At 37.9% G+C, this 18152-nt stretch overlaps 2 protein-coding genes and 1 long non-coding RNA gene across 19 annotated transcripts in view; 2 read left to right on the forward strand and 1 right to left on the reverse strand.

The window, feature by feature from the left end:
* Positions 1-271: 271 nt before the first annotated feature.
* ankrd39 (ankyrin repeat domain 39) lies at positions 272-6003 on the forward strand. Of its 7 annotated transcripts, none has more exons than XR_007931140.1 (6): positions 272-346; positions 649-740; positions 820-923; positions 1013-1216; positions 3530-3941; positions 4050-6003. XR_007931140.1 is itself a non-coding variant. In XM_051901880.1 (5 exons), the coding sequence occupies exons 2-5, from the start codon at positions 650-652 to the stop codon at positions 3677-3679; spliced, it is 549 nt and encodes a 182-aa protein (XP_051757840.1). In that variant the 5' UTR covers positions 272-346; position 649; the 3' UTR covers positions 3680-6003. The 7 variants fall into 7 exon arrangements, 1 of the variants encoding a protein (XP_051757840.1); XR_007931142.1 differs by having other exon boundaries at positions 4077-6003; XR_007931143.1 differs by having other exon boundaries at positions 4080-6003.
* Positions 2871-3521, reverse strand: LOC127516942 (uncharacterized). The gene is made up of 3 exons (XR_007931146.1): positions 3188-3521; positions 2984-3034; positions 2871-2932 (listed from the first exon to the last, which is right to left on the reverse strand). It is a non-coding gene; the product is annotated as an uncharacterized LOC127516942 (long non-coding RNA).
* Positions 6004-8748: 2745 nt separating the features above from the next.
* Positions 8749-18152, forward strand: part of fgfr1a (fibroblast growth factor receptor 1a) — a 128712-nt gene continuing 119308 nt past the window's right edge. For 2 of the 11 annotated variants that reach the window (XM_051901865.1, XM_051901864.1), the window contains exon 1: positions 8759-9340. The gene's annotated coding sequence lies outside the window, so the exon portion shown is untranslated. Of the gene's footprint in view, positions 9341-18152 lie in introns of all 11 variants that reach the window. The other 9 variants (XM_051901869.1, XM_051901873.1, XM_051901863.1 and 6 more) reach the window with 7 other exon arrangements.

Here is an 18152-nt window from a genome sequence, read left to right on the forward strand (position 1 = left end):
AGGTGTGCTCCTTAATATTTTTATGGATATTAATCAATAATGTTTCTTGAGCAGCAAATTAGCATATTAGAAAGATTATTTCTAATATCCTTCAGAAATCAATCTAATTTATTTTTCTCTCTATACATGGTCAAAATAATGTGGACACTCAAACAGCATACCCATATGTGCTCACAAAACTAAATTTGTTGACTAAAAAAAAACCCCCAAACTGGTTCAAGACTACCCCAACCAAAACGATTCAATGGTAAGTCGCCTACGCAGGACTTTTATTTTGAAATGTCGCCCGTTTGTTGAATGCAGGACATCTCTTCACTATCCGCAGTGTTTTTGAGCTCGTGTGCAGGTAATGACAGTTTTTATAGGTGTTGGTTGGTTGTTGTTCAGTAATTGAACCGTTTCGTTTACTTAAAAGTTCGTCATATTATAATTTGACATATTTTATCAGGCAGCTAAATGTAAACAAGAGCTGAACTGGTCGTCACTAAGTTAGTGTCCATAACCAGTATAAAGTATGTGAGATTTATCTTTGATACGGTTTATATAAAATATAACCGCGTTTATTTCACAAACAGTTATTTAAACATGCATTCACTTTACACTTCACTTTATATGTACCAAAACTGTGTTGCTTTATATGGCATTTAGGATGGATTCCCATGGAAGTCAGTGCACCTGTAGTGCCCATCGCTCCACACCAAGCGTGCATCAAACTCTGGAGGAGATGGACTTTGAGAGAGGTGCATCACCTGCTTATGTTCATATCATCGTATCACAACATATTGGTATATCAAAAACGTGTGAATCGCTTGTTTGTAGGTATTTGGTCAGCTGCAATGGATGGAGATGTGGAGAGAGTCAGGGCATTTATTAAAAAAGGGATTGATCCAAATATGAGGGACCAGGCAAACTACAGTGCTTTGGTTTGTTTATTTTATAACTCACCACTAATCATTAATCATTTTGATCATCTCATAATGCATAAAACACATCTTATTTTTCTTTGGAGCAGCATTATGCTAGTCGAGCAGGTAAGCTGTCAGTGTGTGAGTTACTCCTGGACTGTGGCGCTTGTGTGAACGCCCAGACTCGTGGTGGGGCAACCCCGCTTCATAGGGCGGCTTACTGCGGCCACCACAATGTGCTCAAGCTACTGCTAGACCGTGGGGCCGATCCATGTCTGACTGATGATGATGGATCAACACCGCTTCATAAGGTACTACTGGTCAATATGGCTATACTTGATGAATTGACCTCATTTTATTTCACTCAATTATTAATATAACTATTTTTTTAAATGCAGAACATGTTTTGCTGGATCTAAGTAATAGATCTTAGGTTAGACGGCATATTGAATTCAATGCGGATGAAAACGAGGCTGTGAGGGTAGACTTACAGTCTTTACAATGACACGCACTGTATAAAGGTCCTCGATCACAGAATTTTCTTAACTCACAAATCTGTTTTATGGAGTTTTGTCTCCTTTTTTTATGAAAAATGTTTCATTAGCTGAACAGTGTATGTTAAAGGGATAGTTCACCCAAAAATGAAAATTCTTTAATTAATTACTCACCGTCATGTCATTACAAACCTGTAAGACTTTAGTTTATCTTCGGGACACAAATGAAGATATTTTAATGAAATCTGAGTGATAGCTGTCAATGACAGCTACTTACTTTTACCACTTTGACACTTCAAAAAGTACACAAAGAGTACATAAATTGAGAAGTTTAGTCAAAATTTTCTGAAGAGAAACAATCTCTTTAAATGAACAGATTGAATTTAGGCTTTTATTCACATATAAACATTGATCAGCAAACATAAACAGAAGTTCAACGCGCGAGATCAACCCTGATTGGTTTTCGCTGAAGCTCAAACGTGCTGCGTAACACGAGAACGAACCTTATTGGTTCTTGCTGAAGCTCAAACGTAGGGCTGGGCGATATGGCTGAAAACTGTATCACGATATTAGTGTTTCATATCGGTCGATATCGATAATTATTGATATTTTTTATGACCCATTTAAAATAAGGACCAGGAGAAAAATATATTACATTTAAACATTTTTATTTTAAACTTAACCTTCCTCTGATCATAATCCCCTCAGTTATTAAGAAATGTCAACAACCATGGAAAACTCAAATAATTTAAATGTTGTGCGGTGTTGCAGCTACAGATGTTGTTGGTTGAATACGGCTGTGCTCCAAAGGGTGAGCACGGCTAAGGTGGTACATCAAGTTCGTGGTATTACCAGTCTTGGCGGGGACGACGGTCTTGCATAATTTGCAGACGACATTGGTCTGACTACGGTCAGACTTATAATATCCAAAAAACTGCCATACTGGCGAGCTGACTTTTCCTCTTTTATTTACAATTTCCTCGCTCGCTGCGGCACTCATTTTCTGCTTATCAGTCGCCGGTTACTGAAGAGGAATCCAGCAGACTAGCACGAGACAACGATATGGCGCAACCAAACTTGATACTGTTACATGATTGGCTGTTAGCGTGTCACTCCCTACGTTGCTAGGTTACCAGAAAGTGAGTGCCTTTGTTAATGCAACCAAACTTGCTTCGCAACCTCTGTTTTCTTCCGACGAAGAATAAAAAATATCGAACGTTTTATCGAACACATTTTTTATTGATATCGATCACGTGTCTATCGCGATACATATCGTTATCGTTTATCGCCCAGCCCTACTCAAACGTGCTGCGTAACACAAGAATGAAACTTATTGGTTCTTGCTGAAACTCAAACGTGCTGCGTAACACAAGAACGAACCTTATTGGTTCTTGCTGAAACTCAAACGTGCTGCGTAACACGAGAATGAACCTTATTGGTTCTTGCTGAAACTCAAACGTGCTGCGTAACACGAGAATGAACCTTATTGGTTCTTGCTGAAGCTCAAACGTGCTGCGTAACACGAGAACGAACCTTATTGGTTCTTGCTGAAGCTCAAACGTGCTGCGTAACACGAGAATGAACCTTATTGGTTCTTGCTGAAACTCAAACGTGCTGCGTAACACGAGAACGAACCTTATTGGTTCTTGCTGAAGCTCAAACGTGCTGCGTAACACAAGAACGAACCTTATTGGTTCTTGCTGAAACTCAAACGTGCTGCGTAACACGAGAACAAACCTTATTGGTTCTTGCTGAAGCTCAAATGTGCTGCGTAACACGAGAATGAACCTCATTGGTTCTCGAACATCAAGCAAACATGTTTGAGCTTCCATTTACCAGAAATGATGTGTGAGTAGCTGCATAGCTGTCAATGAAGGTACAGAAATCACTCAAATTTCATTTAAATGATCTTGATTTGTGTTCCGAAGATGAACAAAAGTCTTTGAAATGACATGATGGTAATAAATGACAGAATTTTCATTTCTGGGTGAACTAACCTTTTAAACATCAGTACAATCCATTGAACACACTGTATTCCATCCCTCACTACCTCCTTTTCATTCCTTTGAAAAATTAAATATTTTGCTACCCTGATTAAGGTTTTGGGGTTGTGATTGTTTGTGCACACAGGCTGCTGAACAGAGGCATTTCACGGTTTGTGAGTTGTTGGCGAACCGCTTCCCAGCCTTGCGAGTTGTGAAGAACAAAAGATCACACACGCCTTTCGATCTCTGCCCAGAGGAGGACAGAGTTTGGGAATTTTTGAGACCACCACAATGACCCGATCTAACTTAGTCTGTAATGCCTTTTCATTAAGGTTTATGAAGAACATTTTCAAAAACAGCCTTGTAAATCAGTGTGACTCATGGCTGAAAAGAGAAATAGTCGCTAAAATTGGTCACACAAGCCTTTCCTCATGTTGTGAGAGCCTACAAGAGTCGATTCACTGCCACCAAATGTGACCAGATCAACAAAAAGACTTGAATCCGTGGCACATTTTAGCTGCATGTCAACTCTACATGGAGTGAACAAGGTTTGTCTGGTGAGCATTAGCAGTTAGCTGCTGCTAGTAGATGTTTTAACTACACCATTCAATGATCAAAAAATCTATGCATTCACAGTTTTACCACACTGATGGTCTTCTCTACAGAGAGACTGTGCTTTATGTTTTCTCCAGTAGAGGGTGATAGAGTCCTGCTAATGTTCACTGAATAAGGAAAACCAGGATTGATGTTTCTGAAGAACTTCATAAACAGCTGTTTCCAGCACCAGATAAGTAAATCCTATATGAAGTTGACGAACTGCTTTAAAAAGTTTTCATTGCACACACTAGTTACAGTACAGATCAGTGCTGAATTATCACTGTATAGCAAAAGAGTGATCCAGTGCAAAGCAAACCACGTTTTATGTGGTTGTCACATCAAATAACAACGTGTCTAAAAACATGGTTCAGAACAATGTTGTGTTGTACTTGTACTTGATCAGCACATTTTGCCCTGCTGTACTGTAGATTCTAGTGATACACATGGTAGCAAACACATCTGGAAAACTACAGTACTACAGTGTTTCTGAAATCAACTGTCTGGACTTTTCTGATCTGGTGTAAATCTGATTCAGAGATTCTTTGCCTTCAGTTATATTGTCTGCTATAACATAAAACATGCTTTTTGCATATTAAAAATAAAACCTGAAGCTGTAGTTTTTGACAATACTTTTGTCAGGTATACCTTACCCAAGTTAAGTGTTTTGTTCTTCCTTCATATTTAAATAATTTTAAATATATAAAATATTTGCCTCGTATTCTGTTGGTTTAATTGAACTTTTGGTTAATTAAAAACAAATATCCCTGCTAGACATCACTTTTGGCCACTACTGTAAAACCAGACCATCATGTCCAGATCCTAGGTTGCCTACATGGATGTCAAGAATCTACTGAAATGAGTTCTCTTTCTTATTTTTTTTTTAGTTTGCTCTTGAACCGTTTTAATCCACTTGAATGCTTAAACTTGCAAAGTTTAAAACGCATACAGATGATCTGATGATAAACATGAATTCAAGTTCTCAGACTCTACCGGTTTATCGTTTCTGACACTGTGAAAAGGAAGTGTGCTTATTGTACTGAATATGTACTGTAATGTACTTCAAATCTTAAAAGTATATTTTAATGCAAATATTTTGCATTCCCAGAGAAGCTCTGCGCTCTCAAAATTTAATATTTGAGTTCTTTGCGAGTGAAGGCAAGGTTTCTTGGGGAGCGCAAAACTTGTATAATTTTCCTCCTATCTAATTTTTTTTCCCATCACCATGTCCCTTTAGTGCCTCCATAGGGGTCTGATTGTTTCAAGGAAATTGAAAATGGAAGAGAGTGTTTGTTAATGTTTTCTTTCTCTTCAAATAAAAGCTCTTAAAGTGACCCACATTGACTCTTCTACCTGTTGTTCTTTATCTAGCAGCCTATACATTGGGAAATGAAAAACCCCATTTGGAGCTGGTAATCCAGATTTGGTAACCTTTTCTGGGTGCTCAAAACGCTTTTCATACGGAAGGGGGAATCTCCTTAACCACCACCAATGTGCAGCATCCACCTGGATGATGCAACGGCAGCCATATTGCGTCAGAACGCCCACCACACACCAGCTTATTGGTGGAGAGGAGACAGAGTGATGAAGCCAATCAGTGTATGAGGATGATTAGGAGGCCATGATGATGGACAGAGGCCAATGGACAAATTTTGGCCAGGATGCCGGGGTTACACCCCTACTCTTTTCTAAGGACATCCTGGGATTTTTAATGACCACAGAGAGTCAGGACCTCGGTTTAACGTCTCATCCGAAGGACGGTGCTTTTTGACAGTAGGATCAGGTTGATCCAGTTCAGTTTTGCTTTGAAAAACCAGCACAAGCGTAAGATGGATTACTTGATCCTGGATAGCAGAACATGGGATTTCCAAATGTAGATAATCCAGATTAAACTTTTTGAACAACTGGGCCCAGGGAAAAAGCGAAAAGTGATATTTGGTTTTAGTCATATACCTAACAAAACAGGTTTAAACCGGAAAACATGATTTTCAATTATTCCAATATAAAAATGCACTTTAAATAAAATAGTCGTTTCCCTTTTTTTCAGTGGTAGGACAAGAGATTTGGAGAATGGATGGATAATAGCCTATACATAGCCTAATATAATATATTTGTAGCTATTTATAGCCATTTTGAAAATGTATAATGTTCTTTTGAACAAAGCTTTTCAGGGCGTCGGTGTGACTGATGTGTCAGCAGGTGACAAGGGGTGATAGTGGAACTAAGTAACAAAGTAGATACTGAAATTGTAAAAATGTGATGATACCAGTGTTTCTTAATTAGATAACCGCTGATAGGCGGCTGCATTCAAACAGTCCTGTGCGTATTCGTGTCTGAAGAGAGTGCAAACAGGTGCAAAACATAATGTTTTGTATTTGCCGCGTTGAGCATTGTAGGCAATCACAGAAAAGTCTGTTGAGCACATGAATTCAGTGGCCAATCAGAGGTGTTAATTAGTCCGAATCTCAAAACACAGAGTTTTCTTTCAGGTTGAGCTCACGGAGTTCTAATGAATAATCTTTTCATTATATCCAACAAAGTAGACATGATGTAAATAACAGATTTGTTTAGCTTCTTTGATTATAACGGGAGTTTTCGCAAGAGTGCAGAACCGAAACTTTCGCATCGCAGTGTAAGTTTTCTAGCAGAAAATGAGATGGAAAATGTAGAAATTAAAGTCCCCCTGTGGTGAAAATCAAGTTTTTAATGTTGTTTATATGTCTATGTGGTGTTTTTAATATGCTTTAAGACAAACCATGTGCAAATTCATCAGTCAACACCATTACTGAGTATTTTCTATTTAAAACGGCAGTGATCTAAAGACTGTCTCAAACCCGCGGTTTGAAATCGCTGGTGTTTGTGACGTCACAAACTACCTTGTAACCAATCATATCAACATGCCGGTGGGCTTTAGCATTTCATTAACTATGACCGATCTGAAGCAAGGGAGTCGTGTAACATTAGCAACACATTATTAGCTTTTTGAAAATGTAGTCAAGCAAAAGGCTAATCATATTAATTACCGTTATGTGTCCGACATTGTAAAAAGTGATACCATTGTGCAGTGTTTACCTCAGTAAGTTGACCGAGTGGATCTCTGAGCTGGCATGAGAGGAGGTGGAGCTAATTAGCATATTCATAGATCTGCGTATGTTAAATGAAGCAAGGGTGTAGAGTTACATTCAAGCTATTTTAAGGCATGAAGATTTTTTTCTCAGGAGAAAAAAAAAAGATTATATGTAATTTTGGTGATCAAAGATTAGTTTTAAGGGATAAAATTATTGACTACAGGGGGACTTTAAAGGATTATTTCACTTTTCAATTAAAATTTCATGATAATTTACTCACCCCCATGTCATCCAAGCTATTTATGTATTTCTTTCTTCAGTCGAAAAGAAATGAAGGTTTTTGAGGAAAACATTCCAGGATTTTTCTCCTTATTGTGGGCTTCAATGGTCTCCAAACGGTTGAAGGTCAAAATTACAGTTTCAGTGCAGCTTCAAAGGGCTTTAACGATACCAGACGAGGAATAAGAGTCTTATCTAGCGAAACGATCGGTCATTTTCTAAAAAAAAGTTAAATGTATGCGCTTTATATAAACAAATGAACGCCTTCAAGTGGTTATGCAAAAACCGCACTTCTGTATTCTTCAAAAAGCTTACGCTGAATGTCCTACACCTTCCCTATTCAACTTACGGAACGAACGTGGCGTAGGACATTCAGCGTAAGCTTTTTGAAGAATACAGAAGTGCGGTTTTGGCGGAACCACTTGAAGGCGTTCATTTGTTTATATAATGTATTAACATTTAATTTATTTATTTATTTTTTTTAGAAAATGACTGATCGTTTCGCTAGATCAGACCCTTATTCCTCGTCTGGTATCGTTTAAAGCCCTTTGAAGCTGCACTGAAACTGTCATTTTGACCTTCAACCGTTTGGAGACCATTGAAGTCCATTATAAGGAGAATAATCCTGGAATGTTTTCATTAAAAACATTAATTTCTTTTCGACTGAAAAAAGAAGGACATGGACATCTTAGATGACATGGGGGTGAGTAAATTATAAGGAAATTTTAATTTAAAAGTGGACTAATCCTTTAACACGAGAGTCCCCACAAAGGGGAATTCCCACCACTAACGCCCCAGGGTCAGTCAGTGAAATTAAGAAAGATCACGGCCTTGATATTTTGAAATAGATTAATATGTAGTCTTTTTAATGTTGTGTATAAACTACAATATTTTTTCCTTGTACATGTTAAAGAAATAAAAAAAATAAAATAAAACCATCTGTAATGCCATACTGTAGCCACTAGATGTCTGTATAGCCTTTTATATAAATATAGATACGGGCTGTGCAACAATACAAGATAGCTTTTTTTTTTTTTTTTTAATTGTTTTTTATTTTAAATTCATAATTAAATAAAAGTACTTTGATGATGCTTTTTATCTGACTTTATTTACATATGTGACCTTGGAGTAATCCAAAGAAATCATTACTTTCATATCGTGGAACATGGATTAGGCTATGTTACTAAATAATTTTTTATGAAGTAATTTGTAACTGTAACGGAATACATTTTAAAAGTAACCCTCCCAACTCTGTTAATATATTTTATTATATTATATTATATTATATTATATTACATTATATTATATTATATTATATTATATTATATTATTAGGCTATGCTATTATATACTATTATTTTATTAGGCCTACTGATTTTTTACTTGATCTTTTAGAAGCAGTGATTGCTTAACTGAAAAGTACTCAAAGGCTATTCTAATGTTTTAATGGATTTTTTATTTTGTAAATTGTGGAACTTAGTGAAAATAAAGGAGTCTTGGCTTGGTGCTAGTGGGTTTCAGGGATGGAGAGGGAGTCAGGTCTTTCTGCCCACTGCTTGGGTTAGTTTTGACATCGGGCTGCCCACTGAAATAGCTACTCTCTGGTAAAAGTTGTTTTTCTCTCTTTCCCCTCCTTTCACATGATCACAAACATAAACCGCACAGGGATTTTCAGTAAACGTTACGAAATTATCTACAAGACAATCTTCAAGACGAGCGCAAAGTATTTTTTCCTTTACAAAATCCGCACGGGTGTAATTTTCAGCTGAAAAATAGACGCACTCGATAGGAAATTGGTTGTTAGTCATGGAGTTAATAGGGTCTAAATGTTATGAATAAATCTTCACGCCTTCTTCAGGAGTACACATCCGGTCGTCATATTTTCACTGTTTTCAAATGACTCATGAAAACCAAAGAGGTTAAACTTAAGACAGAGGAAGACGTGTGGAGTTTCATCCAGTAACTATTTGGGAGACAGTTTTATGAACATCTGAACCTGATCGGACTGATATGTTGGTATGTAACAAAATACACATGCTTTTCTTTTTTTTTTCTTTTTTGAATTTGAATAATATTAATATTGTTTTTGTAGTGTCCTAACATTTTCATAAACACTTGCCTTTTGGGAAGAGATGGAGTAGACTATGTATGTATTTATTTAAGTTATGTTATGATATGTTATGTTTTCTCTTATTGCACCGTGCCTTGGATCATTTTCATTCTCTCTTAAAACGATTTTCATTTGTTTTATTTGTCTGCCAGGAAACCCTTTATGCTAAAAAAGGTTCTATATAAAGAGAATCATCTTAAATGTTTGGTGCTATGACTGATCACCATCAGTGAAGTGTTTTACTGTTTTAATGCAGCTTTAAGCTTTTATTAATCACATAAATAGTGGTTTTTGAAGTACACAGAAAGTAGATATTAAAAATTAGGTCATAAAAACTGCTTGTAATTTTTTTAAACACAAAGCATCTGTGACCATTTTGTGCATTTTTAACAACTTGAGCACTTTTAAAGAAGGTTTGAGATCTGTGGATAATAATACGGTCCTCCATATACTATCGATGCTATGTGACGTCAATAAATTAGACAGATAACAGATACTTGACTGTTTACAGCATCTGTTTAAACTGTTGCTTTATTTATTGTTGCTCTACAAATGATCACAAATCCATTATTAATATATCACAAATCCATCAGATTGGTCCGCTGACAAACTTCCTCCTGTTTAAATAAGTTTTAGTTATTCAGCAATCTTCTTTGATTGTTCTTATAACTACATACGGTGAAATTCTTTAAATGGTGCCTTGACACACTCGGACTCAAGTGGCGTGTTTCAGTTTTTTAGCATGAGTCAGTTTTCCCAGAAAAAGCAACACGAAAGAGTTCATTCATCTGGTCCTAATAGCTTCCTCCTGAATTGGCCGTCTAGCAACTCTTGGTGGGCCGGATTTTCTTATAAATAAATAGTTTTGTAAGGGTGGATCGCCTACAGGGGTTTAGGCTGCAGGGTTGCTGAATGACTAAAGAAACGTTATCAGCAAGATGGTAGAAAACTGTACATTTCTTGTCTAATACCACCCACTGCAACTTATACCAATGACGGAAATAAGCGCAGTTACAATAGCAAAATATGTGGGAGAGCATTGCTTTAGTGTGACGATATTATATTGCAATAAGGAGCACATTAATGTTAATACCAAATCAAAACTAGTTAGCACATCATTTGTAATAGAAAGGGTTTAATAACAATATCTAATTATGGTTACACTTAAAATAGTTACAAAATAGATGTATGAGATGATAAAATCATATACCATTAATCGTACCCAGCATGTATGTAAAAAGTTACCTGAGAGATAGTTAGAGAGTGAAAGAGAAAGACACAGAGAGAGAGAGAGAGAGAGAGAGAGAGAGAGAGAGAGGGGGGAGGGGGCCAGAGAGTGCCCAAGAAAAGATGCAGAGAATCAAAAGAGCGAGCCCAGAAAAAGAAGAGAGAGTAAAAAGAGACAGAGCAACAGTTACAATATCTTTTATCCCTTCCTTGACCATGTGACTGAAACCCAAATGTGAGACATTAAAACTGACCAATCAGAAGATTAAAACTTCCCCCACTGTACTAAAGGTGTAGACCCCCGATGTATATACTGTACATTTTGGCCTACAGGCCTCTTTAGGAATTCCAAATGGCCCTTCGAGGGTAGAGATCGACCGATATGGGTTTTTCTATAACCGATGCCGATGTTTAGAGGTCAGGGTCAGCCGATGGCCGATATGTGCTGCCGATTTTTAGGGCCGATATCTTGAAGTTTTCCCCTCCATTTGCATGCTAAAATGTCACACTAATAATAAGTGGATGCACAACATTTCTAAACTTAACATCATTTATTGAACACTGACTTGATTTACATAAAAGTTTTAGAGCATTTATCAAGCTGAATTTTTCAAGTTTGTTGGAACATAAATGTAAACTTAAATATACATTTAAATAAAATACAACTTTATAAATAAAAATCAATTAAAAACTTTGTCATGTTGCACAGCCTTGTATGCAAGTACAGTGCTAAACTCTTAGTGATTTCTGACATTCTTGACGGTCAACGTTAGACAGGTTTAATGAGGATAATAACTGTGCGACATATATATATATATATATATATATATATATATATATATATATATATATATATATTAGTCATTGGTCGGAACACATCACTTTATTAGGCTGATGTCCATTTTTATTCGCATTACACAGTTGATGGAAACACACGCAGATGCGCATATTCTTGAGCTGAATTTTCATTAATGCAAAGTTGGATGGAAACCCGGCTAAAAGCTTAACCTCGGTCAGTACCTATTCAAAGTGAAAGTAAAAGTGACGGAGCTGCCTGACGCTGCATTAACGGAGCATTTTCTCTCAGAGACGAATTTCAACATAATATGCTGATAACGGTAACTGTGCTGATATACTATGCTATGCTGATAACGGTCTTAATTTATTCCATAATTTCCTTTGTGGCCCGTACATATAGTGAAAAAAAAAAGAGAAGAACAGTATTTCGTGTTAAACAGCTTGTTTTTTTTGTTTTTTTTGTTTTTTTTTTAAAGTTGGTGAAGTAGCCTAAAGCTGCTCTTAATTTTCATTTATGACTGCAGTGTTAGGAAATATTATAGACTGTTAATAATTTTAATTATAGGTCTAATTCATTGTATAATAGACCTAAAAAATGTTTAAAACATTTTCAAAGAGGAGCTGATAGCCTAATCTTTTATTATCCTCACAGCACGTCAGTTATGCGGTGATGCGCTGTGAAATTATTGCGGGGCAAATTTATTATAATATTAATTTAATAATAAAAGTAGCTTACCTAATAGTAATAATAATAGACTAGAAGAATGTAACATGCTTACATTAATTGGAAATGCCAAATCCTCTTAATATTAACAATATTTGTCGGAGTAACGTAGCCCTCAATCACGCTGCAGTGTTTGTGAGAGCTGCCGCCGCCTTCACCCCAAGCAGAGTGAAATTCTCCGACTCCGATACAGGAAAAATAAAACAGAACTTATAACATTGGGGCTAATATGTTAGCAAGCAAGCTGCTGGTAGTTTTGGACTACAGTCCTTAAAGTTAACTACAAGTAAGCGAACCTTCAACCAGCTGTAGCATTATGCCAGTTCCCGACGGTTCTATGCTATCCGTTGTTTCTTTCACTAAGTGAAGCAACACTTCATAGTTTACTAGTAATATCTAGTAAATATATGGCAGCAGCACATTCCACCGCACCAATAACACAGGGCTGCCCGCGGACGTGCCTGGCTTTAAATCGGCGCTACTAAACACGGATATCGGCCGATGCCGATATATTAAAAAAAAGACAAATATCGGCCCGATATATCAGCCGACCGATATATCGGTCGACCTCTACTGCCTTCCATATTCAATGTACGGAAAAACTGGCGTCGCGTCAGTTAAGCTTTTTCCGCAAGTTGAATAGGGAAGGTGTAGGACGTAGCGTAAGTGTTTTGAACTGCGAGAATTTTACACTTCCTTTGTAAGTTGAATACAGAAGTCGGTCTGGCGGAAGCTAGATATTTTACTTCATAACTTGTTAAATATGGATTTTTTTTTACACAAACGCATCGCTTCGCTTCAGAAGGCCTTTATTAACCCCCCGGAGCCGTGTGGAATATGTTTATGATGGATGGATGTGGAGGGAAGCATTTTATTCAGCTTCATACTTGTGACCCCTGTTCACTGCCATTATAAAGCTTGAATGGGTCAGGATATTTATTAATATATCTCTGATTGTGTTCATCAGAAATAAGAAAGTCATATACACCTAGGATGGCTTGAGGGTGAGTAAAGCTTGGGCTAATTTTCATTTGAAAGTGAAATAATCCTTTAACTGAAAAATACTTTAACTGAAAAATATGTTTTCATGGATTATTTTACCTTTTGTAAATAAAGGTTGTGAATCGTAGTTAAAATAAATAAGTCTTGGTTTTGTGGTGTGGTGAGGGTGGGTTTTTAGCTGAAAAAATAGATGCACTCAATAGGAAATTGGTTGTTAGTGCTGAGTTGGTCATAAGTGGACGGGCAAACCTCCGGTTGTCATATTTTCACTGATTTCAGATAGACTATGACAAAGGAAGAAATGTGGAGTTTCGTCCATTCACTATTTATGAGCCAGTTATTTTACGAACATCTGAAAACTGATCTGGGATTGACTTTTTTTTTTTTTTTTTTTCAGAAAAAAAAGGTGAGTCTGTATGTAATAAAATACACATGGTTTTCTGTTTGATTGAATTTGAATAATATAGTGTTTTTGTGGTGTCCTGATGTTTTTATAAACAACACTTGCCTTTTGGGAAGAGATAAAGTATGTATGTATTTATTTATTTAAGTTATGTATGTTTTCTCTTCTTGTACTCACTGGCTTGAACTGTGCCTTGGATCATTTTCATTCTCTCTTAAAACAATTTTCATTTGTTTTATTTGTCTGCCAGGAATCTCTTTGAACCAAAACATGGCCTTTATGAAATTATTTTAGAGTGTTTTCATGGAAAATCATTATTTGTTTAAATATGTCTCCTGGCATCTCAAAACCATAGACTGTAAAAAAAATATGGACGTAGTGTCCGTGACCTCACCCGTAGATTTCTGAAGAGCTTTTCTGAAGCGAAAAAGCGGCCACTGCCATCTTAGCAGCGCGTCACTCCCGGATAACTGAAAATGGGCAAAGAGGCGGGACGTGGTTGGAACTGAGGCGTCTCGTTGCTGAAACCAAGCCCGCCTAGCGCGACGTGATCATGTTATTAGGCTAAGTATCTATCTTAGATACTATCTAAAATATTAATAAAGATAACAAGTTATATCATTAGAAAGTTCTAACAGTTTACTGTCAATCTACGGTGTTTTTTTTTACGATATAGATGCTCCAGCAACAGTAATATTGTAATTTGTGTCGGGTGTGCAAATGACAACATGCAAAATCAAAACGGGACTTCATACCTTTGTAATGAAATAGCGATCGTGAGATGAATCCAATCTGTCGACACTTGGGGAAAATGTCCATGAGGGTCCATTGAAAAACAAAAAAAAGCACTTTTTGTCCACAAAAGCGTTAAATCCGTGAAATATTGATATATTGTCCATTGTTTGCATCATATTTCTTCCGAACGATCTGCGCTCCATCATCGTTCTTCAAGAAATTATGCAATCTGAGCAGCGTTTATGTTGTAAAACTGTATACAATCATATACATTGGACTCTCACAAACAAATGAGCCCGCGTCCAAAATAGTGCAGCAGTTTTAGTTATAAAATCCAAGTAGTTTTGTCGGATTTTGTGGTGTCTTGAGGCATTTTCTCCAGCCACTGTCATTGTAGTAAATCTCATGAACAAAACTTTTAGCCAATGCCAAGACGATCCATCAACGTGTGTTCTGTTTATCTTCCGCATGCACAGACGCACATCTGTCTCACCATAAACCGCACAGCAAGCCATATTATTTAATAATTATATGAAATAATCTCGAAAAAAGCACAAACACAAACACGGCTGAGATGCCAAATTCAGCGGCTGGAATTAGCTGAAGTAAAGTGACGGCTCACAGACAGCAGTGGCAATCTACCTGTCACTCAAGTGACCACGCCCATAATTATGCAGAACTTTAAGGCTTAATATAATTTAAACGGATGAGTTATAAAAAAATTCACCCCCCTCAGAGTTGTCATGAAGGGCAAAATTAGCTGTATAGACCTAAATCACAATTTGTACCAAGCTGTAAACATGTTTTTTTCTGCTGTAAAGTTTGGCATTTTAACATGTGGGTCAATGAGATTCTGCTCTCTTCTGGAGCCTGTCCCTAGCGCCCAGTCAATGAATTGCAGTTTAAGTCACTTCCGTATTGGCTTCAAGAGAAACTGGGGGAGGTGGCCGCTTGCTCAAAACATAATATAATAGCGTACCTATAACATTCAATAGTTTTGGAGAATGGATGTATTAAATAATTATGGTGGTGTGTAGATTATTAGTTAATGGTTTACTGTACTGCTTATTTTTTTCAACAGTGTTATTAACTATATTATATATTATTAAAGATTAATTACTACACTTTTAAAGGCCCACTGAAGTGCCTTGGGGCCTCATTTATAAAGCATGCGTACACACAAATTTGATCTTAGGGTGTGCGTACGCTTAAATCCACGCCAACGCTCATATTTATAAAAAACGATCTTTGACGTGGAAAAGTGCTTAAAGCCACGTCAGGGTCTGAGCAGACGTACACACTTTTCATTGTCAGATTACTGCAGGTTTTTGGAAATCTAAGCTACTCTTGCAGCTCGCTAAGGATTTGGATGATGATTGTTGATCTTTTATTTGTAAATGACATTAATTAGGTGTTGTTTACAATGCGGGGAACTGAAACCATTCAGCTGCGCGCAAGTTCAAGATCATTTGCGATTTATAGATTTCACATCTGAAAGAGAGGTGTACGCTCGTTTTCTGTGTGTACGTTCATTCTATGAATCACACGTACGCACATCAAGATCAAATCGTAAGATCAAATTTAGGATGATTTCTGCGCAACATTTTATAAATGAGGCCCTTGGAATGCGCAGCATTATTCAATGTGTTGACGTAATTTCCACTGAAACAGGAAGACAGGGCGGGACATATCGAACAGCTCCTCCCCTCTTTTAAAATAGCCAATATTGTTTTGTTCATATCACAGCTCATTCAGAGCTGTTGAGCTCGGTAAAGCTTCAGTTTCCTTCTAATCTCTAACCGTTTCTTCTCCTAATCTCCTCCATTATTGCTTTAAAATACAGCATTCTGTGCAGAATTTATATGGGTCCCAGAATATGGGTCCGATACGTTTTGTGGTCTCTGCCGACTCGCGGATTTGATCCGCTCTGTGCTCTCATGTCTCTGGACTGGAGCAGACTGTGTGCACGCTGTGGCGGTTTGCGTGACACTAACGTGAAACCAGACTTCATTCGTCTCAATGGAAAGCATATTTACACTATCTTAATCGTTCCCTATCCCTTATATAGTGCACTATGTGCCATTCACCATGTAGAAACTAGTAAATGTGTGAACAAATGACTGATTTCAGCCACAGCTTCAGCGTCTGTTTATAGTGTAGGAGGGGCGGGACTTCAGATTCTAAAGAGCATTTGATTGGACAAAAGATCTGATGAGAAGCTGAAGTCCGCGGTGATGTCCATGATCCATTTTAGCGGAAGTGAGAGACTCTAAATTTTGAATGCTTATATCTATATGTATATTTACAGATATACAGTGGGTACGGAAAGTATTCAGACCCCCTTAAATTTTTCACTCTTTGTTATATTGCAGCCATTTGCTAAAATCATTTAAGTTCATTTTTTTCCCTCATTAATGTACACACAGCACCCCATATTGACAGAAAAACACAGAATTGTTGACATTTTTGCAGATTTATTAAAAAAGAAAAACTGAAATATCACATGGTCCTAAGTATTCAGACCCTTTGCTGTGACACTCATATATTTAACTCAGGTGCTGTCCATTTCTTCTGATCATCCTTGAGATGGTTCTACACCTTCATTTGAGTCCAGCTGTGTTTGATTATACTGATTGGACTTGATTAGGAAAGCCACACACCTGTCTATATAAGACCTTACAGCTCACAGTGCATGTCAGAGCAAATGAGAATCATGAGGTCAAAGGAACTGCCTGAAGAGCTCAGAGACAGAATTGTGGCAAGGCACAGATCTGGCCAAGGTTACAAAAAAATTTCTGCTGCACTTAAGGTTCCTAAGAGCACAGTGGCCTCCATAATCCTTAAATGGAAGACGTTTGGGATGACCAGAACCCTTCCTAGAGCTGGCCGTCCGGCCAAACTGAGCTATCGGGGGAGAAGAGCCTTGGTGAGAGAGGTAAAGAAGAACACAAAGATCACTGTGGCTGAGCTCCAGAGATGCAGTCGGGAGATGGGAGAAAGTTGTAGAAAGTCAACCATCACTGCAGCCCTCCACCAGTCGGGGCTTTATGGCAGAGTGGCCCGACGGAAGCCTCTCCTCAGTGCAAGACACATGAAAGCCCGCATGGAGGACTCCAAGATGGTGAGAAATAAGATTCTCTGGTCTGATGAGACCAAGATAGAACTTTTTGGCCTTAATTCTAAGCGGTATGTGTGGAGAAAACCAGGCACTGCTCATCACCTGTCCAATACAGTCCCAACAGTGAAGCATGGTGGTGGCAGCATCATGCTGTGGGGGTGTTTTTCAGCTGCAGGGACAGGACGACTGGTTGCAATCGAGGGAAAGATGAATGCGGCCAAGTACAGGGATATCATACGTAACAGAGACGTTCCCTTTCAGTTGGTCATGTTCAACATCACTTTGGAACTGAATCGACAAATTGGGATCCCTAATAAAGCGCCACTTAAGCCTCCTATTCCCCCCGTACCTGTTGGGGTAGAAGATGGGACAGGGCTTATGCAGAGAGGGTCAATCACTGGTGTTCCGCATGACCCATACAGTGAGACTATTGGATAACATTGGGAAAGCGTGCCCTTTCTATGAAAAAGGAACGCTGCGGAAGCCACATCCTGCCCGAAGGGTGGTATCATGTCGAAGTTACACTTATGGACTACATATTTAATGTCTCTGGGGTGGCTCCGTACTTGTTAGGGAGGAGACACCAGCAGAGATGGCAGAGCGGACTCTGCCAAGGGAAAGAATTGGGCTTGCCAACAAGGAAGCCGTACCATGGAAGAATATACATATGGGATTGCCGCAGGGATCACAACATATGGACACTAGCCTAGC

This window comes from Ctenopharyngodon idella, chromosome 8 (assembly GCF_019924925.1).
Source record: "Ctenopharyngodon idella isolate HZGC_01 chromosome 8, HZGC01, whole genome shotgun sequence".
Taxonomy (NCBI): Eukaryota; Metazoa; Chordata; class Actinopteri; order Cypriniformes; family Xenocyprididae; genus Ctenopharyngodon; species Ctenopharyngodon idella.